The sequence below is a fragment of the Saccopteryx bilineata genome, chromosome 1 (genome assembly GCF_036850765.1).
Source record: "Saccopteryx bilineata isolate mSacBil1 chromosome 1, mSacBil1_pri_phased_curated, whole genome shotgun sequence".
In the NCBI taxonomy this organism is placed as follows: domain Eukaryota; kingdom Metazoa; phylum Chordata; class Mammalia; order Chiroptera; family Emballonuridae; genus Saccopteryx; species Saccopteryx bilineata.
Window position 1 is genome coordinate 133582868 of NC_089490.1, and position 26068 is coordinate 133608935.

The 26068-nt window shown below is 42.0% G+C and overlaps 1 protein-coding gene across 7 annotated transcripts in view; it reads right to left on the reverse strand.

Moving 5' to 3' along the window:
* Nucleotides 1-16540: 16540 nt before the first annotated feature.
* The window catches only part of CDCA2 (cell division cycle associated 2), a 54850-nt gene continuing 45322 nt past the window's right edge, over nt 16541-26068 (reverse strand). For 6 of the 7 annotated variants that reach the window (XM_066267148.1, XM_066267166.1, XM_066267186.1 and 3 more), the window contains exons 14-15: nt 22239-22407; nt 16541-19802 (exon numbers count right to left, since the gene is read on the reverse strand). In XM_066267148.1, coding sequence (XP_066123245.1) covers nt 18688-19802; nt 22239-22407 — 1284 coding nt within the window. In that variant the 3' untranslated portion in view covers nt 16541-18687. The remainder of the gene's footprint in view (nt 19803-22238; nt 22408-26068) is intronic. The other variant, XM_066267195.1, reaches the window with a different exon arrangement.

The window sequence follows — 26068 nt, forward strand, 5'->3', positions numbered from 1 at the left end:
TAATACTGAAAAAAATTAGCTTTTGCCTTCTCAAGTTTATTGCTATTATAATTAGCCACCATTTTTGAGAACTTTCTAAGGGCCAGGGTCTATAAGAGGTGTTTTGCTTATACTAAGTCTCACAAAAACACTTGAAAGGTAGACTTTGCCACTATTTTCGACAATGAACTTGACATTAATCTGCTCAGGGTCCCACAGCCCAGTGGAGGAGATGGGAACTGAGTCCAGGTCACTTAAACTGCAGAGTGTGAGTTCTCAACTTCCTGAGAGAACTGTTCCCACTTCTAAGCTCTACGGGCTGGGGCCTCAAATCTTCTCAGATGCTCTTTCTCCGCTTGGCCAAACAATGGCTAGCTGGCAGTTCCCAAGCTACTTGGAGTTTTTTGTTTGTTGTTTTTAATTTATTGAAACTCATGGTTTGTGAATTTAGAATCTTTACCCACTGAATTTTTAATACAACTGAGAGTAGGACAATTGATTAAAGCACGAGATTTTACTAAAAATCTAAGGGCTGGGTCACTGCAGCGAGCATTGTCGCTCTCCGTGTCTGAGCAGAAGCAGGCTGAGCCAGACCAGTCGGCTCCACAGAGCCGGAAAACAACAGGGAGCAGCTCTACATTGCTCCCAGAGGCTGTGACCAGGGCCAAAGGCACGCCATGAATGCATGCCTTTAGTATTTCTGGTCCCAACCACCCAAAATGTTCACGATATCATCAGCACTCCTGAGAAAATTAACCTTCATTGCAAATATAATCCTAAGGGGATCCAAAGATAAAAGAGCTGGTTTCTGGCCTGACCTGTGGTGGTGCAGTGGATAAAGTGTTGACCTGGAAATGCTGAGGTCGCCGGTTCGAAACCCTGGGCTTGCCTGGTCAAGGCACATATGGGAGTTGATGCTTCCAGCTCCTCCCCCCTTCTCTCTCTCGGTCTCTCCCTCTCCTCTCTAAAATGAATAAATTAAAAAAAAATTAAAAAGACAAAAAACAAATAAGAGCTGGTTTCCAGCCAGCAACAAGGTGTGAAAAAGGTTTTGAATCCTTCTGAACTCAAGTTCTGGAGAGCTCATCAGAATTAGAAAGAACTCAGAAAACGAAGAGGCATGTTATAGTTTAATGGAGATTAGCAAATACTGACCTGATGGGGCCCCAGTGAAGTCGCTTGTTTTCTTTATGCTTCTCATTTTTTTTTCAAGACTTTTATTTTTTTTTATTCATTTTAGACAGGAGAGAGAGAAAGAGAGAGAGAGAGAGAGAGAAGGGAGGAGCAGGAAGCATCAACTCCCATATGTTCCTTGACCAGGCAAGCCCAGGGTTTTGAACCGGCGACCTCAGCATTCCAGGTCGATGTTTTATCCACTGCACCACCACAGGTCAGGCTGCTTCTCATTTTTTTTAACACAATGTGGTCCTCAATCTAGAACAAAAAATACCATTTTTGTTGAATATTATTTTGAAAAAAACTCAGGATTTAGAGTCTTAAGAACTGTGTTCTAATCCCAGTTCTACTGATTATAAGGTCCTTTGAGCAATTTACTAACCACCTTGAGTCTTAAATTACTAACTGGACAATCTACTAACTCCTTGAATTTCCTTAGTTGCCATGATCTGCAAGGTGTTGTGAATAATGTCTGTTTGACGATGCTGTTGAGAGAATTCCATGGAATATTTTTCAATGCATCCAGCACTTTGCCTGGACAATATGTGGTCAGTAAGAGTTGGATCATGTCTGACCAGTGGTGCAGTGGATAGAATGTCGACCTGGGATGCTGAGGTTCCAGGTTTGAAACCCCAACGTAACCAGCTTGAGCATAGGCTTATCCGGCTAGAGTGCAGGCTTGTCAGCTTGACTTCAGGGTCATCAGCTTGAGCACAGGGTTGCCAGCTAGAGTGCAGGGTAGCTAGCTTGAGTGTGGAACCATCAACATGACCTCAAGGTTGCTGGCTTGAGCAAGGGTCACTGGCTCAGCAGGAGCCCCCCTGTCAAGGCACATATGAGAAGTAATCATGAACAAACTGATGCAACTATAAGTTGATGCTTCTCCTCTCTCTCTCTTTCTTTCTCGCTCACGAAAAAAAAGGGTTAGATCATGATCTGAATGTGGGCCAGGAAAAACAAAACAAAACTGGATCTGCTTCAGGTCTGAGCCTCATCCTCAGAAGCAGTGGGACTTTGAGCAAATTACTCCAACTCCTGGGCTGTCACTTTCCTAATCTGCAAAGTGAGAAGGTTGGGAAAATAGTCCTTAAATTTTTTATCCATGTTATTCTGTGAGTTTAGAAAATTGTTTTTATACAGCTGTATATTGCAAGTCTTTCAAACTACAAGCACAAAATAATACATCCTGAAATTTTATATTTGACATTTTATAGTGTCAGTGTCTGCAGCACAATGACATATGACAGGTAAAATAAGAGTCATTATATAATATGATACATTTTTTTAAAAGAAGGATTCCCAATGCCCCAGCAGAAGCTATCCCCAAATTGGAGGCTAACTCCTTTAGAAGGAAGCTTCCATTCTCACCTATAAATTTCTGGGTATCATTGTCTTAGCTAGATACAGCAAAGGGCTGGTGAAACCCCTTAATTTTAACCAGTTTCTCAACTTAAAGCTAGCATGCAACTAAATTTATGCTTAACTCACTGATTATTAATTATCATTGAATAAACATTCCTTTTGACATCTGCTAGCCCAAGCCTTAAGTACAAGACCTGTGCCAGTTCATAGGCAGATATGGCAATAGCTGCCACAGCTCAGACAGATTTACTCCTGGGATTACAGTGTACAGCACCAAAGAGGGCTATGTATGTGACTCGAATCACCCCAGAACTGATTTAGGATGGGCAAGACCGCCCTGAGGGAAACTGTTCTTTCACCAGACTCTAGTGAAAACCTCTGGTAAGCTTATTTGGTTCTTGGCTAAAATGCATACCTGACCCCACACTGTGAAACCAGAAGAGGATACATTGTGGGAGGTGAAAATATCTCTCACTAGAGCAAGGCTGAATTTTGAATAAGATATTTAAAATTTTAGCAAAAGCTAGATTACACAACCAACCATTTGGTTGGTTACACATATCCCCCCTCCCCAACCCCCAAATTTAATACAGAAAACTCTAAAGTAGGCGTGACAAGTGCAATGGCTGAAATTGATGGGACTGATTTCCTTTTATTGTTTTTTGTTTGTTTGTTTTTTGTATTTTTCTGAAGCTGGAAACGGTGAGAGACAGTCAGACAGACTCCCGCATGTGCCCGACCGGGATCCACCCGGCACGCCCACCAGGGGGCGACGCTCTGCCCCTCCCGGGCATCGCTCTGTCACAACCAGAGCCACTCTAGCGCCTGGGGCAGAGGCCAAGGAGCCATCCCCAGCGCCCGGGCCATCTTTTGCTCCAATGGAGCCTCGCTGAGGGAGAGGAAGAGAGAGACAGAGAGGAAGGAGAGGGGGAGGGGTGGAGAAGCAGATGGGCGCTTCTCCTGTGTGCCCTGGCCGGGAATCGAACCCGGGACTTCTGCATGCCAGGCCGACGCTCTACCACTGAGCCAACTGGCCAGGGCCAGTTTTTTTTTTGTTTTTTTTTTAGGGTTTGGGTTTTTTTTGTTTGTTTGTTTTTTATTTATTCATTTTAGAAAGAAGAGAGAGAGGGAGAGAAGAGAGAGACAGAGAGAGAGAGAAGGAGGAGGAGCAGGAAGCATCAACTCCCATATGTGCCTTGACCAGGCAAGCCCAGGGTTTCGAACCGACGACCTCAGCATTTCCAGGTCAACGCTTTATCCACTGTGCCACCACAGGTCAGCTGATTTCCTTTTGAAGACGTGTAGGAGGTGGCTCTGGGCTAAGGACATGAGAGACTAGAAGTGGAAGATGCCCCCAAAATGGAGCAAAGAGGTCATCATGTTAGAATTATAGGTAGAGGGCATCTACCTATAATTTCACTAGAATTATAGGTAGATGGGAAGATAGCTTCCCATCAAGGGCATTTTTGATCACATAACAAGTCCAATACAGAAGAAATTCTCATCTTCCCTGCATAACTCTTTTCTCCCACAACCCCTGAATCTTTGCCTCTCGACTTATAGCATTTCCATCGGAGAATGGACTAGAAATTAAAAGATACCTGACTCCAGCTCTGCTACTTGCTAACTGTGTGATTGTGTCACATTAACCTCTTAAGTCTCAGTTTCCTTATCCATAATATGGGCACAATGTGAGACCACATAAAACAAGGGCTCATGGCCAAATATCTACTGCAGTGATTACAGTACAGATAAACAACACATGGAGTGCCTTTCTCCTCTCGTTACCCCTAGCCATGGAAAGTGCTTCTGTAACAAGAGTGTGGGAGAGTGCCGGATGATGAGGGTAAGAGGCACACAGCTGTATTATTTAATTTCTACAGCAGGCACATAAAGCGGGTCTCACTAAGAGTCCCATTTCACAGACCAGATAACTGAGACTAACAGACCTGTGTTTTCTTAGTTTACTTTTTCTTTTTTTAGTGTGCGTGTGTGCGTGTGTGTGCACATATGCGTGGCCTTGCTGGGGTATGGGCAAAAGGGGAAGGAGGCTAGAGCCTACAGCTCCCATATTACCAAACGATCTCCCATCCGAGTATTGACCAGGCCAGACCCTGCTTAGCTTCCAGAATCAGACAAGATCGGGCACAGTTCAGGGTGGTGTGGAGGCAGACAGCATTTTACTTTTTTCAACTCTATTTTGAAATAGTTATGGAATGACAGGAAGTTGAAAACTTAGCAGCAAGGTCCTGCGTCCCCTTTAGCCAGCTTGCCCCACACTTGCCTCTGACCTCACTGCAGCCCCAAGGAGGCTGTGCCATTCCTCAGGCATGCGCTGGGAGGTGGAGCTGAACTTGAGGCTGACCATCGGGGCCACGACAAGGTGGGGGTAGGGATGGGTGAGGGGGCACTGCAGGGCTGTGATTGGGATAAAGGAATAAAGAGGTTGATTTCAGTGCCCGGGAAGCTTGTCCTAATGTTCTGATTGAAGACTTATGAGACAAAACAATAACCTTAAGGTTCACTGACATGATTAGGATGCTTCTGCCTCCTTACAAGGAAATTGGCCCTATTAATCCATTTGCCAGTGACCGCATGGTTTCGCCAACTCATTACACTATCCTCTAATATGCTAACTAAGCTCCCTACACCAACAGGGTCCGGCCAGGCATCTGGTGACAAAAGGCTCACTGCTTCCTTTCTGTCCCTTTGGTTCATCAGCTGCGCCTGCCACATCAGTCACCATTCCAGGCCACGCTATCTGGAGCCGGCCAGGGTCTCCGGCTAACTACCAGCCCCTTCCCCACTCTGACTTAGGAGCTTGGAGAAGAAAATCGCTCCCATATTTCTTACCGCAGTATTTATTGGAGGGGAGCTTTTTCATCAATCATTAACAGCTTCTCACAGAGCAGGTTCCCGGGAAAGCACAAACTCAGCCCTTTTCCCTCAGCCCAGACACTTCCCGTAGGGCCACACTATCCTCACGACTGTGCTGATGCCTCCCAAATGCTTGGCCACTGTGGCTTTTCCTGAGGGCCATGATGTCCTGCAGGCCAAAAACCCTTCTGGGAAATTAAATGCACCCAGCAGCCCCACCCCCAGCTGTCTCATCTTCTCACTGCTCCCTGGGAGATTGCCTGTACACGGGAAGGCCACCGTTCTGCGGCTGCTGCCTCTGAACCTGGCCCACAGCCCGGAGGCACACCCTGGCTCATGAGACTGAGGAGGTCTGGCTAATGGCAGAAACAAAGAAAACTTGTATTCCTTAAAATAACAAAGGAGAAATGTTCCCTCTGACCCCCATTACAAGAAAAACCTTTAGAGAGAAAGCACCCCGCTCAGCAGCAGTAAGGTAAAAGGTTAGATATGGACAGAGTGGTAATATATAAGCAGTGTCTTACTTTTCTGGTGGGAATACTTAACAATTTAAGTATGTTTCCCCAGGAGGTAATCTATCATATTTGGTCCCATTTCTTCCTCCAAAAACTGAATCAATTTATGATGTAATGCCCAGGGGAGAACAATCTTCTGGAAACAAAGTGTCTTTCTGGGGACAAGGTTGAGGAAAACATCTTAATATTGTTACAGCCTTGGCCTGGTGGTAACAGCTCTTAACTTGCAGAGATGGCAGCCTTAGCCAGGAAGGCGGCAAGATGTCCAGAGGACATAGGCCTCCCAAGTGTTGGGGATATGTCTGCAATGGTTTTCCTCTTGGAGAAATTAAGAACATGTATCTATGTGGACATTTACAGGACACTGCAGGATACTGGGCACGTCCTTCAGGGACGCTGATTGTGCTGCTTGTTCGTGTAGGCATCTCAGTGCGGATGCAGTCAGTCCTGACTTCTAATTTAGACAGTGTTTCTCCTGGCTTTTTCCTGCTCCCAACCCCGTCTCCTAAAAAATGTTAGAGAAGAAAAGGTAACATCAACACTCACCATTCACTTAGAGAAAAAACAGATGCAACTCGGAGGGTCTGCGAGAGGCCCCGATGGCTGCAAACCCCGCTGTGGCTATCGAGGTCAAGACTCCTCCAACTAACCGTGTATAGGAGCAGCTGATAGGGACCCAAAAGGCCTGGCCTCCTCAAGCACCTTGGTGCCAGAGGAGGAGACAGCAGAAGCCCATGGGACAGCCCGCAGCTCTAAGAGGGGGGCCTCTGATCTCTCCTCGGCTTTGTGGGAATACAGCCCACAAAGCCCTGCGGAGAAAACCACTCTGGTTTCTCTGAAAAGGTGGGAACAATAATAGTAAGCCTGCCTGTGTAGTTCTAGAGGGAATACACAACAGTACATTAGAATAGTGTTTTGTATGTTTTACTGCACAAAACGTGTATTTCGTATTTAGGTTGCAAAAACATTAAAAAATAAAAGGTGGAGGGTCAAGCCTAGAGCAAAGGTCATGGAGTTAAGTAGGCGGGCCTCCAGTTTCCTTTGCAAAGGAAAGCGGTGCTGTTTCTCCGAGGAAAGGAAGCCACAGTGCAGAATGAAGAGGCCCAAATTTGGTTGCAAAAGGTATATATTACGTTTAATCCAAAAAGTAAGTTTATATAGGTAAAAAATAGACCCTTCTGCTCTCACAGGGTTTAAAAAAAAAGTAGAGTTTAGATAAACCAGTGTCCAGTTATTCCTATGCTACCCAATGAAAGAACACCTTTTAAATTTGAAAACTAATAACTTAAAAGAAAAATTTTAAATAAAAAATTGAGCCTGACCAGGTGGTGGCACAGTGGATAGAGCATCGGACTGGGATGCAGAGGACTCAGGTTCGAGATCCCGAGGTCGCCAGCATGAGCACGGGCTCATCCAGTTTGAGCAAAGCTCACCAGCTTGAGCCCAAGGTCACTGGCTTCAGCAAGGGGTTACTTACTTGGTCTGCTGTAGCCCCCAACCCCCAGTCAAGACACATATGAGAAAGCAATCAAACAACTAAGGTGTCGCAACTAATTGATGATTGATGTTTCTCACCTCTCCATTCCTGTCTGTCCCTATTTATCCCTCTCTCTGACTCTGTCTCTGTAAAAAAATTGAGTCAGGTTTTACCAAGAAGTTTGTACTCTGCTCCCCTTCCCTCTCTCATCTTGAATATTACACTCACCTCTCAACAGCCTGAGAGCCTCAGCAGTCCATTCAGTCACTCAGGGAGGTCTATTTCCCACATTCAGGCACACTGCAGGGAAGTACACACCCCTCCTTCAAATGACTTAAGTTCAGAACATGCTGGTCAGGCCTGTTGATGGGAATAGTTGGACTTTGTAGAAACCTTTGCATCAATCTCTAATGTTTTTAACTGAAATTCAAGATGCAGGTACGGCTTAATTTGTAGTGTTTATTATATGGAAAGTTAACAGCCAATGAAATAACCCAATGGTTTATTTCCAGTCACACATCAAAACATTCGATAAAAGTTAGAATTTTATATTTCAAAGGGAGGACCTAAGAGGCGGTTTTAGTCTTTGCTACCATTTTAAGAGGCTGATTGCTGGGCTTTAAAAAAAATGTATGTTCTCACTATTCTTAAGGCACAAACCAAGAGCCTATTGGTCATAAGTGACCATAAATTTCAAGTTATGATTGTGATAAATTAAAAATGTATTTCGCCAGGGTCATGAAGCACAATGGTGCATTACAAAATAAATTACCTTGATTGTGCAGCATACTGTCTCCCCATTGACCCAAAGGGTGGGAATACAGAACCTCAGTGGGGCTGGCTGGTCAGCAAACAATGTTGGGAGTCGTGGTCATAAAGGAGTCATTGATGCTCAATCAGGTGGTTTCTTCGGGGGCCACAGGAGGTGACCATCAAGGGGGTTTCAGTGCATATTGCAGGGTCTGATATTCCTAGAATTCTCAGATTCTTAGTGGTCTTTTAAAATGTTTAAATACTTAAATGCAAGCCTTTATCAGTCTTCTGGGACCTCTGTAGAAGTTACTTACATTTGAAGTTACTATTGTCGGAGAGAAGTTCATTTTAAAAATATCAGCAAAAAAAAAGTAGTCTATTTAAAAGTATTTACCACAAATGGAATTCCTTAAGACAAATATGTTTGTTTTTTTAAAATACCACCTGCAAGCTGTAAATATGTGTTTTAATTTTTCCCCACAGTATTTACTTTGGCTGTGACTTCTCCTAATATTCAGTTGAACAAGGGCTAAAAATTGTCAAACCAAATTCTTGTTTGAGAGCTGAGCTCTCACTACTGCCAGTGTGAGAGAAACACACACGTGGGTTTAGGGAATATGTTTTGTTTGTTTTGGCTATGACATAGGGCAGAACAGTTTCCATCCCATTCGAATGCATTCAAGAGAGTTTGAAATATTACACAATAAAAGTCATTCATTATATCTGTCTCCTTTCCTTTCCAAAAACAAAAATGGCTGCCCAGTTCCAAATCGACACAGGGGGCAGGAAGAAGGGAGTCACAGGGTCACTGGAAGTCGCCCAAAACTAACACCAGGTTTTTCAGGTTTGAGTTGGGAATACTTCTGAAATCTTCACTCCCAGCATATACTTAAAATAAGAAAAGACTAGTCAGGATAGATTAGAGCTCTGCTGTGAACAATTAGAAAACAAACACATTGTCCACGTCTACATGAGACATAAAATCCCATGCTTTACCTCCAAGTGCCTGGCATCTGAACTAAACTTACTTGAATCGCAAAGTCCATTGACTTACTTTCTCTATGAAGATTCAACAGTTTGACACCAATTTTATATTGGAAAAAAAATTATTTCACTGGTTGGACAACACATTTGGAAGAACCTATTTTTGCAAACACCTGATGTTACTTAGCAGTTATTCGAGAAACAAATGACATTTAATTCATGCTTACCCATATACATGCAGGACACCAGAAAATTGGAAACACAGGTTCTTTTTAAATGGCAAAGATAGAATAGCCACTAACAAATCACTAAATTTAACACTGCAAAACACTAACAACGTAGAAGCAACATTTTTAAAAAGCAAATTTTAAGTGGGTGAATAAAGCCATTAGATGCAATAAATAGATGCAACAGTGATCTTTACATTTCAGGGCTTTAGAATTCACACATAAATACACTTTTAAGAATTTGAAACTTTATTTTAAAAAGTACATAATTTGAATCTTCTTGCATTACATCGAAATCCAAAATGCCTGTAGTTGCCCCCCCCCCCCCCCACAGGCCACTTTCTATCACAGAGACTATAAAGTAAACCGTTTACTCAGATGACGTGTACACCATGGACAAATGAGAAAAAGAATTGAAAAAAGCTGCTCTCCACTGGTCTTTGGAAATTTTAAATCCCAACCAGCCCTTAGAAAATGCAAACTTGTTTTCTTTAATGTGTCTTCTTTATTTTCCCTTTTCATATAAGTGATACAGAAGCAGTTCCAGAAAATCCTTGCTTCCCAATACCCCCAAATTCTCTAAATTCTTTCTAATAAATCCTAAAATTAAGGTCCTAGCAGACCGAGTATAACCCTGGGTGACGCTGTGGGACAAAGGTATGTATCAGAAGAATGGCAAGTAACTACTCACCTTCTCACTAAAGCTAGTACGCCACTTGTAGCCTGCACCATGATTTCACAAAAAAGCAGAAAAGCATCAGAGAATGTATAAAAACAAACAGTAATAAAATGTTAAGACACACTTGAAACTGTTAGACCCAAGTACATGAGTAATTAGTCCATTCTAGAGCCAAGTCAAGGCTATGAAATAATCTTCAAATAAATTTAAGACAAAAAATGCCCACTTTTTTATATGTACTATGACTTAGTGCAATTAAATCGCACCCCAGTACTGCTCACTTGCTCTAGGAGCCCGTGCCCAGAATCAACCCTCAGACAGATAGCAAACCTGTGTGGAACCAGACAGGCAGCAACCTTCAAGGGGGCAGGTTTCTTCACACATTATTGTTTTAAAAAATTTACAAGCCCTACTTTAGTTTCCAATTCATGCTTTCTCTAGATGTATTCATAGGTTAGAATATAAAGGGGAGAAAACTACTTTAAAAACCAAGTATGGCCTGACCTGTGGTGGCGCAGTGGATAAAGCATCTACCTGGAAATGCTGAGGTCGCCAGTTCGAAACCCTGGGCTTGCCTGGTCAAGGCACATATGGGAGTTGATGCTTCCTGCTCCTCCCCCCCTTCTCTCTCTCCATTCTAAAAATGAATTTAAAAAAAATTTTTTTTTAATTAAAACAACAACAACAAAAAACCATGTGTGAATTTAGCCAACTTACCATGTCTAGTCTCAGTAACAATGAAAGGGTGTTTGGAATACAATGTGTCTTCTGGGTCCACATTTCTCTGAAACTCCTACCAGTAAACTCTGTTCAAGCATCCCTTCTTCCAGAAAAATATAAACCAAACTTACCTCTACCTCCAAGGTTGATTATAATCAGCCCCTCTGTAATAATCCTGCCCCCTTAGAGAGAACTGAACCTTCTGAAGGCAGTGATCACATTTAGACATTAATGCCTGGCATACATATTAAGGAGTCCACAATTTGCATAGCTAGGATAACCTGGTTGTAGGGAAATTTTCCCATGTTAAGAAATAGTTCTCAGCCCTGGCCAGGTAGCACAGGTAGTTAAGTGCATCATCCCGATAAACCAAAGTTGTCAGTTCAATCCTCCCCATCAGGGCACATACAGGAATCAACCAATGAATTCATGAATAAGTGGAACAACAAATCAAATGTTTCTCTTTCAAAACAATAAAATTAAAAAAAAAAAAATTCTTAAATGCTAAGACTACTTTCTGACATTTTTAGTGACAATTTTTATACCAAACTAAACTATAATAAAACCTTTTTTTTATGAGAAATGAATCAGACTTGTTAAATTTTTAAGCAAACTTTATTTTGAATTTTAATTAAACTCCATTTTCTTACTAGTAATATTGTATAATACTCCAAAAGATAATTTTTTAATGACTGATCTTAGTGACTCAGGTTGATAATTTTAAATTATGAACAGTAGCAAATCAGTTTACCAGATTAGGCTGAGTGTATAGGTACCCCAAGGATGTTAGTTTCCTTACCATTATTTCTGATAGCATATTATTTATTGACATTTTGTCCTACGTGGTAATGCAGGTCTGGGTATAATTGTAGGCTCCAGATAGAACTGGATGGTCTACTGGCCTCTTCCCTCATAAAAAGAACTTTCAACATTTACTACGACACAGATTCACAGTACATTTTTAAAAAAATTTTTAATTTACAGTTAACATGTATTCAAGTGTTTCACTCAATATAACTCCCTTCCACACCCCCATGTCCCCCATTACATATCCTCTGCCTCCCTTCCTTTAACTCCCTCCCCCCTTCCCTCTGGGCAAGATAACAGCAATCCTGTTATCTGTATCTATGTGTTATGTATATATAGTTTTACTAATCCCTTTACCTTCTCTGATCCCATCCTCTCATCCCCCTCCCTTCTGACAGCTGACCCTCTGCTCCCTGTGATCCTGCCTCTGCCTCTATTCTGTTCCTCAGTTCACTTTGTTAGATTCCACATATATGTGAGGTCATATGATATTTTTCTTTCTCTGCCTGGCTTATTTTACTTAGCATAATAATCTTCAGATCCATCCATGCTGTCGCAAAAAGATGTCCTTTTTTTTCAAAACCACATAGTATTCCATTGTGTATATGTACCACAGCTTTTTAATCCACCCGTCCACTGATGGACACTGGGCTGTTTCCAGATCTTGGCTATTGTGAACAATGCTGCGATAAACATGGGGTACATTTCTTCTTTTGAATCAGTGATATGGTGTTCATCCTAAAAGTGGTATGGCTGGGTCAAAAGGCAGTTCCATTTTTAATTTTTTGAAGAATCTCCATACTGTTTTCCACAGTGGCTGCACCAATCTGCATTCCCACCAGTAGTGCAGGAGGGTTCCCTTTTCTCCAAACCCTCGCCAGCACTTATTGTGTGTTGATTTTGCAGTACATTTTTTTAAAGAAACTTTCTTTTTTTAAGATTATTTATTGGCCCTGGCCAGTTGGCTCAGCGGTAGAGTGTCGGCCTGGCATGCAGGAGTCCCAGGTTCGATTCCCGGCCAGGGCACACAGGAGAAGCGCCCATCTGCTTCTCCACCCCTCCCCCTCTCCTTCCTCTCTGTCTCTCTCTTCCCCTCCCACAGCCAAGGCTCCATTGGAGCAAGGATGGCCCGGGCGCTGGGGATGGCTCTGTGGCCTCTGCCTCAGGCGCTAGAATGGCTCTGGATACAACAGAGCGATGCCCCAGAGGGGCAGAACATCGCCCCATGGTGGGCATGCCGGGTGGATCCCGGTCGGGCGCACGCGGGAGTCTGTCTGACTGCCTCCCCGTTTCCAGCTTTGGAAAAATGAAAAAAAAAAAAAAAAAGATTCTTATTTATTGATTAGAGAGAGAGAGAGAGAGAGAGAGAGAGAAGTGGGAAGCATCAACTCATAGTAGTTGCTTCTTATATGTGCCTTGACCAGGCAATTCTAGGAATTCAAACTGGCAACCTCAGCCTTCCAGGTTGACGCCTTATCCACACCACCACCACAGGTCAGGCAGGCTAAGCTTTCTTATAGTAATCAAAATGGTATGATGTTGGTCTATAACAGACACATAGATCAGTGGAACAGAATAAAGTCCAGAAAGAGACCTACATATATAAGGTCAACTTATTTCAACAAAGGTGCCTTTATATGATAATTCAATGAGAAATGCATAATCTTTTCAACAAATGATTTCCACTTAAAAGTAAATACCCTCCCCTCACACAATACAAAAAAGTTAACTCAACATAGATCTAACACCTAGGAGCTAAAACTATAAAACACATCTTAGTGCCTCTGAGTTAGGCAAAGATTTCTTGGATAGGACACAAAAGCATAAACCATTAGAATAGAGAATAAAATAGATAAATCAGATTATATCAAAATTTCTATCTTCTCTTCAAAGACACTGCTAAAAAAAATAAGATTAGCCACTGATTGAGAAATAAATATTTCCAGATATGTATTCAATAAAGGTCTTGTATCCAAATACATACAAAACTCTTTGAACTCAATGAGACTACAAAGAAAGCATGAGCAAGAAAGAGTTGACTTGACACTTCAATAAAGAGGATTTAAGGACAGCAAACAACATAGGAAAAGATGCTCATTAGCAAAGTACACATCAAAACCACAAGGCTACGGCCCCACATCCTACTAGATTCCCTAGAATGAACAGGATGAACAGTACTAAGTGCTGGTGAGACTGTGAAGTGACTGAAACAAGTCTGGTGCAGGTAAGAATGCAAACAGTGCAACCCCTTGAAAAAGTCAGTTTCTTTAACAGTGAAAACATATCCCAATGGCACATGACAAGAATCTCATTCCCGGGCCTTTACCCAAGATAAATGAAAATGTGTATATAAAAAAAAACTTCCATGCAACGGCCAAAATTATAAAAACAATCCAAATTATCCGTCAATTGGTGAATAAACAAATGGGTACATCCCTAAAATAGAATACTACTTACCAATCAAAAGAAATCAACTACTTATGACATGTGACACTGATGTATCTCAAAAACATTTTGCTAGGTTTAAAAAAGCATATATACTATATGGTCCCATTTATATGACATTATGGGAAAGGGAAAACTATAAGGACAGGTGTCAGGTGAGCAGCTGTGACGGTCCAGGGTTGAGGGGGGATTGACCACAAAGAGGTAGGAGAGGCCCTGGCCGGTGGCTCAGCAGTAGAGCGTCGGCCTGGCGTGCGGGGGACCCGGGTTCGATTCCCGGCCAGGGCACATAGGAGAAGCGCCCATTTGCTTCTCCACCCCCCCATCTTCCTCTCTGTCTCTCTCTTCCCCTCCCGCAGCCAAGGCTCCATTGGAGCAAAGATGGCCCGGGCACTGGGGATGGCTCCTTGGCCTCTGCCCCAGGCGCTGGAGTGGCTCTGGTCGCGGCAGAGCGACGCCCCGGAGGGGCAGAGCATCGCCTCCTGGTGGGCAGAGCATCGCCCCTGGTGGGCGTGCCGGGTGGATCCTGGTTGGGCGTATGCGGGAGTCTGTCTGACTGTCCCCGTTTCCAGCTTCAGGAAAATACAAAAAAAAAAAAAAAAAAGAAAAAGAGGTAGGAGAACACATCTGCTGGGTGATGAAGTGCTCTGTTACTTGACTGTACTAGTGGTTACAGGACGGTATGAACTTGGCAGAATCCAAACTGTAAGCTCAAAAAGGGTCAACTTTACCACAGGGTAATTATACCTCATTAAACCTGACCTAAAAAGAAAAAGCTCTTAGCCTTGGCCGGTTGGCTCAGTGGTAGAGCATCGGCCTGGTGTGCAGGAGTCCCGGGTTCGATTCCCAGCCAGGGCACACAGGAGAAGCGCCCATCTGCTTCTCCACCCCTCCCCCTCTCCTTCCTCTCTGTCTTTCTCTTCTCCTCCCACAGTGGAGGCTCCATTGGAGCAAAGTTGGCCCGGGCGCTGAGGATGGCTCTGTGGCCTCTGCCTCAGGTGCTAGAATGGCCTTGGTTGCAACAGAGCACCACCCCCTGGTGGGCGTGCCAGGTGGATCCCAGTCGGGCGCATGCGGGAGTCTGTCTGACTGCCTCCCCATTTCCAACTTCAGAAAAATACAAAAAAAGAAAAAAGAAAAATCTCTTTCAATATAAAGCATAAATTGGGAGTTACTCATTTTTTCCTGTTAGGCCAAATCTAAACCTGACCCCTAATGCTGTTTAAGTACCGGGGTGGGGGGTGGGGGGAGCGGTGGGAGGGAATGGAAGCCAAGTGGCATGAACATGTGGGACAGTAAGAAGTCAAAGAGGCTGAAACCTTGACGAAAGGGCTTTACCAGTGTGGTGTGATTCATAAAAAAGAACTTCATAACCATTTTAATTTCAAGGAATTTACCTTACAGTTTCGCACAAGCCCAGTGCAGCATAATTTTCAGTACCAGCCCTGGCCGGTTGGCTCAGTGGTAGAACGTCAGCCTGGTGTGTAGAAGTCCCGGGTTCGATTCCCGGCCAGGGCACACAGAAGCGCCCATCTGCTTCTCCACCCCTTCTCCTCTCCTTCCTCTCTCTCTCCTCCTCCCACAGCCAAGGCTCCATTGGAGCAAAGATGGCCTGGGCGCTGGGGATGGCTCTGTGGCCTCTGCCTCAGGCGCTAGAATGGCTCTGGTTGCGGCAGAGCTACGCCTTGGATGGGCAGAGCATCACCCCCTGGAGGGCATGCCGGGTGGATCCCGGTCGGGCGCATGCAGGAGTCTGTCTGACTGCCTCCCTGTTTCCAGCTTCAGAAAAATACAAAAAAAATAATAATAATAATAATAATTTTCAGTAACAAAACCATGAAGACAAGTAGCATGCATTAGGAAAGAAACGACTAAACTGTAAATATCAAAATTATGTAATTCTAAAAGACTGAAGAGCAGACTAGGGCTCCGTTAAGACTGAAGGATACTCATGGCATTTTGCCGAATAAAGAAATCAAGGTGCAGAACGGCACGTATAGTGATGCCATCAGAAAACAACAAATCCCACAGTCATGTTTGCACAGGCACAGGTCTGGCAGCAGCACACTGATTAACTGTGCTGGCATTTCAGAAAGCTGGGGAAGAAAGGTGCGGCTGTAGGGTGCTTGCATGGGGTGGGAGAAAGTTTTTAATTTTATGTTGTTTTCTACTTTATTCAATAGCCACATATTACTTCCGTAATAAAAATGAGCAAAAAAAAAAAAAAAAAAAGGCAAAAAATATATATATATGAGGAAAGGAGGTAACCGAGCAGCAAGAGCTGCCCTGGCTTTAAAGTGAAGGCACAGGAAACACTAAGGATGCCATGCTGCCACCTTCTGGAACCAGCACGACTCTGCAGAAGAGGGTCTAAGACAGCACCACGGTGAGAAGGGAAGGCCAGAAAAAACTCTTCTGGGGCCAAGTTTCTGATTGAACCACAAGTGAAAAGAAACCATTAAAAACAAGCATATCAAATACAGAAATCATTAACTTTTCACAAATATTATGATGCAAAATGAGAAGTAAAGGATAAAACAGTACTCATATTGCTTTAATTTCTTAGAGCTGATCTTTTTAGGAAAAACGGCTGTTTGTTCTTTACAGATTTCAACAATATTTTCACATTGAATGAAACACGGTGAAACCAACAATAGTTGTAAAGTTTCTCTGTATTTTTAACTGTAGATGCTAGAAAATGAGAACTTTACATTGGGAAAATTAAGTGAAAAAAAACTACACACCAAAGTGTTACCCTCATCCTCATTAGCATTTTTTGAGGAATAAAACAAAGCACATGAAATTTTAAAAATGTAAAGAAAGACAAATGAGATTATAGCTCATCATACAATTGAAAGGGGAGAAAATAATCACTTTTTGACCTTTCATGTTAAACAAAGGAGAAAATATCTTACATTTCTCGGAGTTTTTTTTTTCAATTGCTAAAACCAAAAAGTGTTATATATAGTTAATTAGTTCTTTTTTTTCCCTTCTTTTCGGTGGTTTGTTTTCATTGGTATATATTTGCCCATCACCCTAAACTGTAAAAGGGGGGGGAAAGTCCATAAATAATTTACGTGTGAAGATAAAAAAGAATTTCAACAATCCACCCTTCAGCAGAAGAAGCCAGGACCACTGCGACTGTGAAATGCATTAGTCTTCTGCAGCAGGGGGCCCAGACCCGCTGGTGCCCGAACAGCCGGCTTCTGTCCGAGGGGCAGCTCCCTCCGCAGGAGCCCTCTACCCTGCCCTGTTATTTATAGAGGGCTCTCTATTTGTTAACAGGTCTGTGCATCGCTGAGAGGCAGACTTTATGATTTACAGGATTCCAGACAATTGTTTAATGACCCCATGATTTATATGCACCTTCACAAATTCCCGGTATATAACAATTTAGACTTTCAAACTGCTCCTACCAAAATGGCAATAGGAGAGATGGCTATGGCGTGACTAGGAAATCCGAGCCAAGTGACAGTGCTTGACATTTTGAAATCAAGTTAAGACCAGCTGGAAAATGCCTTGTTTAAAAAAAAATCAGCAACCTACCGAGATGCTTCACATTAGTAAACTCATTTTCTGAGGTCTGGGGCTGCTTTTAATAAGTTTTTGGATTCAAAAAAAATTTTTTTAAGAAGAACCACAGTAAATCCCAAATCACCTGTGACTAATTTGAATAATCCGGGAAACAAGTCTTCAAATTAAACGGCTATATTTCCCCCCAAAACCAATCATCCACCTCTCACGCCACAAAGCATGTAGGAATCTTATTTGAAGATCAAATTCTTTCACATTAGTTATTTATCAATTATATTTTCATTCTATAATGACAGATTTATCATACAGGGTGAAGCAGAAGAGGGTTTAAACATGGAGTTCATTCTTGTATTTTATTATTTTCCATACAAACAACTGTAAACTACTTTTGCCTTAACCTGCATCCGGTCACTGAAACACTGTCCCGAAATCCTTTGGTTAAGATCTGATTTTAATCGAAGTAGTAAACATTTCATTTGAGACAAATAAAGCAGGTCATTCATTTAAGCTTCTCATAACTCCAACCCAAAGAGAAAACAAGTTTTACAATTTTCATCTACCATAACTGTTAAAACTTTAACCAGTTTTGTAGTATCTTTAAATAAAAACACACTTTTTAAACAGCTTTCCACCTTGTATTAACCTCCAATTTTCATAGTTACATTAATAATATCAATTTGGTTTAAAAAAAAACCCTCTTTTCATCCAGCTGTTATAAAAGATGCTTTTTTTTTTTTTTTTACACAACAGACCCTAAACCTTTGGTGTAAATATCCACTAACATAAAATAAAACTTGAGAGACATAGAGTCTAAAAACAATCCTTTTTAGCAAAACTAATAAAAAGCATTTGCCATTTGGGAAGAGAAGGTCATATTTAATAGAATATTTTCTTTTTGAATGATAAAGAAATTCATTTATTTCTACAAAAAAAACGGGTTCAACTCAGGATTTTACTTGAAACTTTTAAAGCAGTGAAGCTGAACAAACAACAGGAACTGGGATGGAAGAATCTTGTAAGCATGGACAGTTACCTTCTCTTGCCAAATGTTCTGCGGGAAATGCCGGTCATTGCAGAAGTCCTCCAACACGGCTAACACTCTTGATGTCATTTAGAGCTTTCTTCCTTCTGGTTGAAAAAGGTGCTTCTGTTTTAGCATTTTGACTTAGTAGCTTTAGTGTTCACCAGCGCAGATGTACAAAAGCTCCTCCTTCTCTTCCCAGGTAAACCAGAAGAACTGGCTGCAGAGCCCACCCTGCTCTCCTGATGTGCTGTGGAGTAGGGTACACACTCCTTTTGTCTGAAAGACACAGTTTTTTCTCTGGGAGACATACTTTCAAATCCTCTGCTGTCACATGTATGCATTGTTCTCCTTTTGGTTCTTTGGGAAGGGCCGGAAGTGGGAGGAAGTGGAAGTGAAATCCATACAAGCCCTTCACTTTCCAAATATTTCTGCAGCCTTGTGCTGCGTCTGACTTTTGTTTCCCTGTTTGTTCTCTGAAAGCTTTGCTCTAGAGAGTCAGACAGATCTTTATACAGTTCAGAATTTTCCAAACTAATTTCTATGGCACTGTAGGAAAGCTGGTGAACTCCCTGGTGCCCTAAGTGTGAACTCTGACCATCAGACCTACACATAGGGCTCCTTCCATGTTTCCCTCCACAACTCAGGCCACTGCCACTTCCTCCCAAATCCTCACTTTGACTTTTCTCTTCTTTTATCCCATCAGTTAAGACACCTTCTGAACAATCACATTCTTTCTGTAAGCCAGACATCAACCGTGTGGCCTGCAGCCTTTCTCCAGCCGTTACTAAAAAGTCATCTTGTTCACACTTTTTACCTCCTGAAATTTTAAACCTCTGAGAAAGGTTTTCCATATTTTGACCAGCAGCAGAAAAGTCCTGGGACTGCGTCATAAAATCAGATAGCAGACCATCTGACAACACAGGTTCTCCAGTCACAGAAGCACAAGAAATAGGACTGTTTTCATTCTTGGTCCCAGTTTTTAGGTCATTTTCACTTTCCAACCTCATTTCTGCTTTCGGGATAATTTTATCTGAGTGAATTCCCACAGTATTTCTATTTGAGTCCTGCTCAAGAGTAGCGTTAATAAGTGAAAAAGAACTTGTCGTGTAAGAGCTGCAGAATTCAGACACATCATCTTTACTCAACTCCTGATTCATATGCAAAACTTCTGAGTTCTGAGGAAAAGCATTCTTCCTTCCAGGAAGCTTCATTTCTTCAAGTTCACCATTTGCACTGAAAGCAACTATGGGCATGTAAATAAGTTTGTACATAATTAAAAAGTAACCATAAAAATAAACCTTAACAAATCAAACACAGGTGCCAGATGGTGGTCTGTTTTAAGCTTTCAAACATCACAACGGCTCAACATGTCCCACTGTACTTGCCCTACCTGTCATCATCCTTTCTCGCTTAGTGCTTCCCCAACTGACAAGTTAAGAAAATATGCAGTTAATGCATGAATTAATAAAGCACCTGACCTCAGACCAGGAAAACAGAATCGCACCTGAAATTGCTTCCTCAATTCTAATGTACTTCCCACACCACAAGGTCAATTAGCACAAGGCAGCTACATTTCCCATTTGCATAAAAATGAATTAAAGAAAATGGGCCACAACTGCTTCTGAAACTTCTCTATCAATGTTTCTCCTGAAACAAGAGACAAGGAAACCTGGAATTCTGGGGGATTTAAGGACTTTGCTCGAAGGGTACTTACTCCCTGAAGACACTCAGGTCTTATGCCCTATGTTAAAAAGTTAAAATAAACTGCACTGTACTCTCAAAGAGCCACCTTTGTTTCAATAGTCTGAAAGTCTGCCCCTGTGTGCCTAGATCACTGACTAAAGCCATCCTCCAAGAAATGCATGCCCTGTGGGACCAGTCATGTGTTCTCAGCACACTGTGAGACTTCGTAGGTGAATACAATCATAGGTGAAAAAAACAACAGGAAGATCTTTCAGTTACATAATACAGCCTATGTGTTCTTAGTCTCAGTACTATTACATACCATCTCTCTTGTCCTCTCAGATAATAAAGTTTTTACTTGATTGGTCAAACGTAATAAAAATGTTCTAAACAAAATCAAAACTGGCAGACATATAAAACATAAGCTGAATAAAAAAATCTAAAAAATAATGTTTCAATTTGAAAGGTATAATATTTATGATTTGGGTACTTAAAATCATGTCATGCAAAGCTAGAGATTAACACAGAATAGGGTCGTTTCAGTGCCACCCAACTAATATGTCACTGGGCTTTTTATACAACTTTAAAAACACATTTATGTATTGTTCATGAAATTAACACAATAAAGGGAAGTAGGGGAGAGGGTTAGAGGCAGCAAGAGAGAAAAATTTGGAGAAAGGGAGGGAGGGAGGGAAGGAGGGAGGAAGGGAGGGGGGAAGGGAGGGGGGAGGAGGGGAGGGAGGAAGAGAGGGAAGGAACTGCTTTAAATCCTTGTAACAATTGCTTATAGATTTAAAAAAATGTTCCAGGCATTTTAAAAAACAAATTCTCTAATAGAAAGCAAGATGGAAAACACACATTAACATTATTTTAAACATCTTTAGGAAAAACTCTTTAGGAATTGTGGATATAATAAAAGTAAGACTTAGTTTCTGGTCTCAAGGGGAATGCAACTTGCAGGGAATGGAGGTGAAGAGATCATCATGAACCAGGTAGAAAGGTGTAATGTGAGCAGGGTGGTCCTGAAAAGGCTGCCAGCACAGCTAAATTTTACAGGACAGCAGCAATAGACCAGATTAAAAGAGATGAGTTGGCCAGCCTGCTCCACGACAGACCATGTAAAAGGCGAGGGTGACCTGGGGCTGGAGAACCCTGTGTGTGACTATGGGGTGGTGCTGTGTTTGTTTAAACTTCTGTGCTATCCCAAAATTAAGAAGCAGGAAGAAGCCAAGAGTTTATAATGGCATGGACCATATTCTTCCTTGACCCTACTATAAATCCTATAAAATATGTTGCAAAGGGAATGCAGGCCATAAACACTGAATGACTAACAAAGGCAATTATTCTAAAAATGATTCTATACAAAATTAACACACCAGATGAACACATATTCATATTATTTGTAGCATGATTTAGTCAATTTGAAACCTAGGCATTACAAACTGGATGCAACTCCGATCTAATTTTTATCTAATCAGGCTATCAAGCAACTTCATCTTTGCTTTTAAACAAAGCTGTCAAGGTAATCGAATTCAACAGAAGACGCTCAGTCATGCCAACTCTACTGAAGCACAGGTCAGTAAATTGTTGTCTTAACCCATGTAAGATATATCTAGTGTTGAATAAACACCTCATTCATTTTTAATGATGGACAACACCACCCAAAAGAATTCATTTTACTTTAACAAAGTGGTTTAAAAAGGAAAAAGAAACAGGATATAAAACAATTATTTTCCTTAAAATGATATATAATATCAGAGTCTGCATTTCTCTGAGGGGAGAGTCCAGAGTGCCCTTCGGAGTTGAAAAAGGGTCTAGGGGACCTAGTAGTTACACACCACTGCTCCCTTACATTCTCACGGCAATATCAAAAGTTTCTGTTTTTATTTAGTTGCAACTGACACTGTGAATGGGACAAAGGGAAAAAGAGAGTGAGTGAAACACAACAAAGAAGAGAAGAGACAGAAAGTAAGCATGAGGACAAGGACAAGAGTACCTGAGCACGTCCTGTGGATGCTGGGGACCAAGGGTGACCTCTCTGACACCTCAGGCAACTCTGGAATGGGACTCAGGAGTGGCTTCTTGGAAGCAATGTCTCTTTCCCCATACACGTTCTGAACATCTTTCTTTCTCTTTGCTTTTTTCTTTCGGCAGCTTTTTAAAACCTGAGAAAATGTTTTCAAACACTGTAACTGAGAAAGATGTAGCACCATATGGAATTTTGACCCTTTAATTTCTATAGAAACACTTAAGACTAGTTATCTCATTTAAAATTTCAGAGATCTGAGTTGGGGTAGGGGGCTAGGTGCCTTACATAAATAAAATACACAGCAAAACTCAATTGACATATTGTAGCATAACGTTCTGTATTTCCACAAAGCATTTCCCAAAATAAACTCTGGATAAGTCAAAAATAGATTAGCTAGAGCAGCAGTTCTCAACCTGTGGGTCACAACCCCGGCGGGAGTCGAACAACCAAAACACAGGGGTCGCCTAAAGCCATCGGAAAATACATATACAGGTTGAGAACTGCTGAGCTAGAGAGACTGGACTTAAGATATGAGATACTTGTCACTAAGATGTAGTTGGACTGACTCCGGATTAACCTGGAAGGAGCTGTCTTCAGGAAGCTATGGGAGGCCGCTTCCAGATGAGGATTTGGGTACAGAAACAAGAGGTGTGTACATAAAATCTGAAAAGAACATAAGGTGAGCTGAGCTGATCCAAACAACAGAAGAGTTCAAAAAAATTAAAATAAATAGGTCAATATAAAATGGATCTTTAACGAGCACAAGAAGATCAGGGACAAAGGTTGGTAAACACTGATAGAAATCATGCAGGTTTCTATAAAATCTGAAGACTGCTTTAATAATAGCTGGAATGAAGTATTAAATTTAATTCTGACTGCTATTTCAGTAACTGAGAACTAATGTTCCAGTTTAAGAAAAAGTTTCATACGGAAAAAACCTTGAGGAAAACTCAAATACTGTATTGGAAGAATAGATTATGAGCAAAAAAGAAACATATTCAGTGTGATCATATTGGAGAGAATCAGACTTTGGGTTAGCGAAAAGAACATGTGTTTAATAACAATGCTTCTTAGAAAATAGAATCCATGCACACATTTACATAGTTACCACTATGTGCAGGTAATAACTTGCTAGGTATGAAACATAAACATACTGTATGTGATTTCTGGGAGCTCCCAGTCTAATGGTAAGTAATAGTAATACAGACCACGGCAGACTCTGCAAAGACCGAGAAGATGGGTACCTGGTCCGCGGGAGGCGCACTCCACAGAAAATGTAATGTCTAAGTTAAGTCTCAAACACGCAAAAGTTGTTTAGGCTGAGCATGGACTGCTGCTGCTGCAGAAGGGCTTTCCAGAGGAGAGAGCAGCGCCCCCCAGAGTTGAGTGGGCCGCACGACAAGAGCTGCATGCAGCAGTGACGTGGTGGACGCATGCGCAACCGGTGGCTGTTGAAGCTAAGGAAGCCAGCTGGAGCCTGAACCACAAGAGAGTAACAAGTGACGTCCCATTTCAGAAATGGTGTGACGACAGCATAGAAACGGATGGTGTGAGAGAGCGAATGATTTTCAAGAGAACATAAGTGGCCCTTGAGATTATCTACAGAGATCCTATAAAAATGAAACAAAACATTCATGGAAAAATAATTTTATAATAGTACAAGATGAATGTTCCTCTTGCTGATTTACCATATACATTTAACATTAAATTCTGTTAAAAGTTCTCAGTATAAATAATCTCTATGTACATTTGGAAAATGCTGGGTTAAATATTTTTCCATGAAATCTTTTTTCATGGAATTTCTGTTCAATATGGAACAGCTGGGAAAACGAAGGCAAGAGAAAATCCTAGCTCGGGCTCCAGGGATGAGTTGCAGAAGAAAAGTATTTGACTTCTGGTACCAGAAGCCTTCTGTTAATATCCTCACTCTGCCGCCTGACCAGGTGGTGGCGCAGTGGATAGAGCATCGGACTTGGATGCGGAGGACCCAGGTTTGAGACCCCGAGGTCACCAGCTTGAGTACAGGCTCATCTGGTTTGAGCAAAAGCTCACCAGCTTGAGCCCAAGATCGCTGGCTTGAGCAAGGGGTTACTCAGTCTGCTGAAGGCCCGCGGTCAGGGCGCATATAAGAAAGCAGTCAATGAACAATGAAGATGTCATAACGAAAAACTAATGATTGATGCTTCTCATATCTCCGTTCCTGTCTGTCTATCCCTCTCTCTGACTCTCTGTCTCTGTAATAAAAAAAATAAAAAATAAAAATAAATCCTGACTCTGCCACTTAACTGCTGTAACTGCAGGCAATTAACCCACCTCTCTGTGCTACTTCTCATCACATCTGCAAAATGGAAATCACAATGGAACTGGAATTAAATAAGTTACCTTAGGTGAAATGGTTCAGATAGGGCTTGATCTAAGTAAGAATTATAAATGAGCTAGCTACTCCTGTTCTTTTAAGTTCCTTCCTACTACTTTGAGGACTGTAATGGGGGAAATACTTTCAACATAAAAAATGATACTCTTGGTATTATTTACTATATGACATAGGCCCTACATGGTCAGTTAATATACTGTGCCCAACGTTATCACCTCTAAAATAGTTTCATATGTAGGGAAAACCACCTTCTAGCAGGATTCTGAAAATCTTTGTCTAAGGCATCACCAACACTTGCAACAGCGCCTAGTACATACTGGCTCCTCAGCAAACACGGACAGATGGATAAATGTAAGAGAAAAAAAGGTACAATTAAACTTCATAAAATTTGCTAAATATCATGAAAGATTAATATCCATGGTTGTGCGCCAAGAAAAGGATACCACCCAAATAGAAAGATTAAAGCATCTGTTGTCTGCCATGAAAACCCATTTATAGTATATTGCCCATGCAATTGCCTTTGCAATCTGCAAAGGCTAGGACTTTAACAAAACCTGAATTTAAGCCAATAGAAAAACCTTACTTATATGGTAATAAACAAAAGAGGCCACATGTGATTGGAAACCTAGGGAAGGCAAGTGGCCTAGAAATGGTTAGGTTGGTTCATGACTTGGAGCAAAGAACAACTGAATGTACGACCCTTAGAGTGATTCCATTTCCTCCAGAATCACTGATATTGCCTCTCGTGCAACAGAACTAAAGCTTATCTTTTATTTCTACCATCAAGATTTACTGGGCAGCTCTCCCACCTTGCAATGCCCTTTCCAGTGTGCAAACCAATCACAGGAATAAAGTCAGAGAAATGGCGGTGAGGGGTACTCCCGGTCTCTCCCCTTGAAATTTCAACAAATTCAACAACTAAACACAGAGAAAAAAACCTTAGAAGCACCTGAAATTTACACACACCAAACAAAGGTATGATTGGGTGAAAAAGTGGCTGAATATATAAGACGGAGGGCAGGGCATTTCGCTTTCCGCACTGATCTGAGGTAGGGGCACTTTTGTTTGGAGCCCAGCGAACAGGAGAGACTGAACTAGTGGGGATAGAGCTGAGTTAGGGTAGGCATCCAAACAAAAGAAAGATCACACCAGCTCTGCCTGAGATTGGGGGGGGGTAGGGGGGACGGCATTCACACAGTCGGTGGAATCCACCTAAAGTTACCAGCAGAGGGTACCCACGTAGGCCGGCCCCAGCATCTTTGTGCATTCCCAGCTCCACAATCACCGGCAAGGGAGCGAGCGGGCGCGTGCACAGGCCAAAGTGCTTAGTGCAAGATTAACAATGTTGGACACCTGCGTGAGCACCAGTGTCTTTGTGCACTCCCGGCTCCACGGTCTCCAGCACAGGATACACGCAGGGACT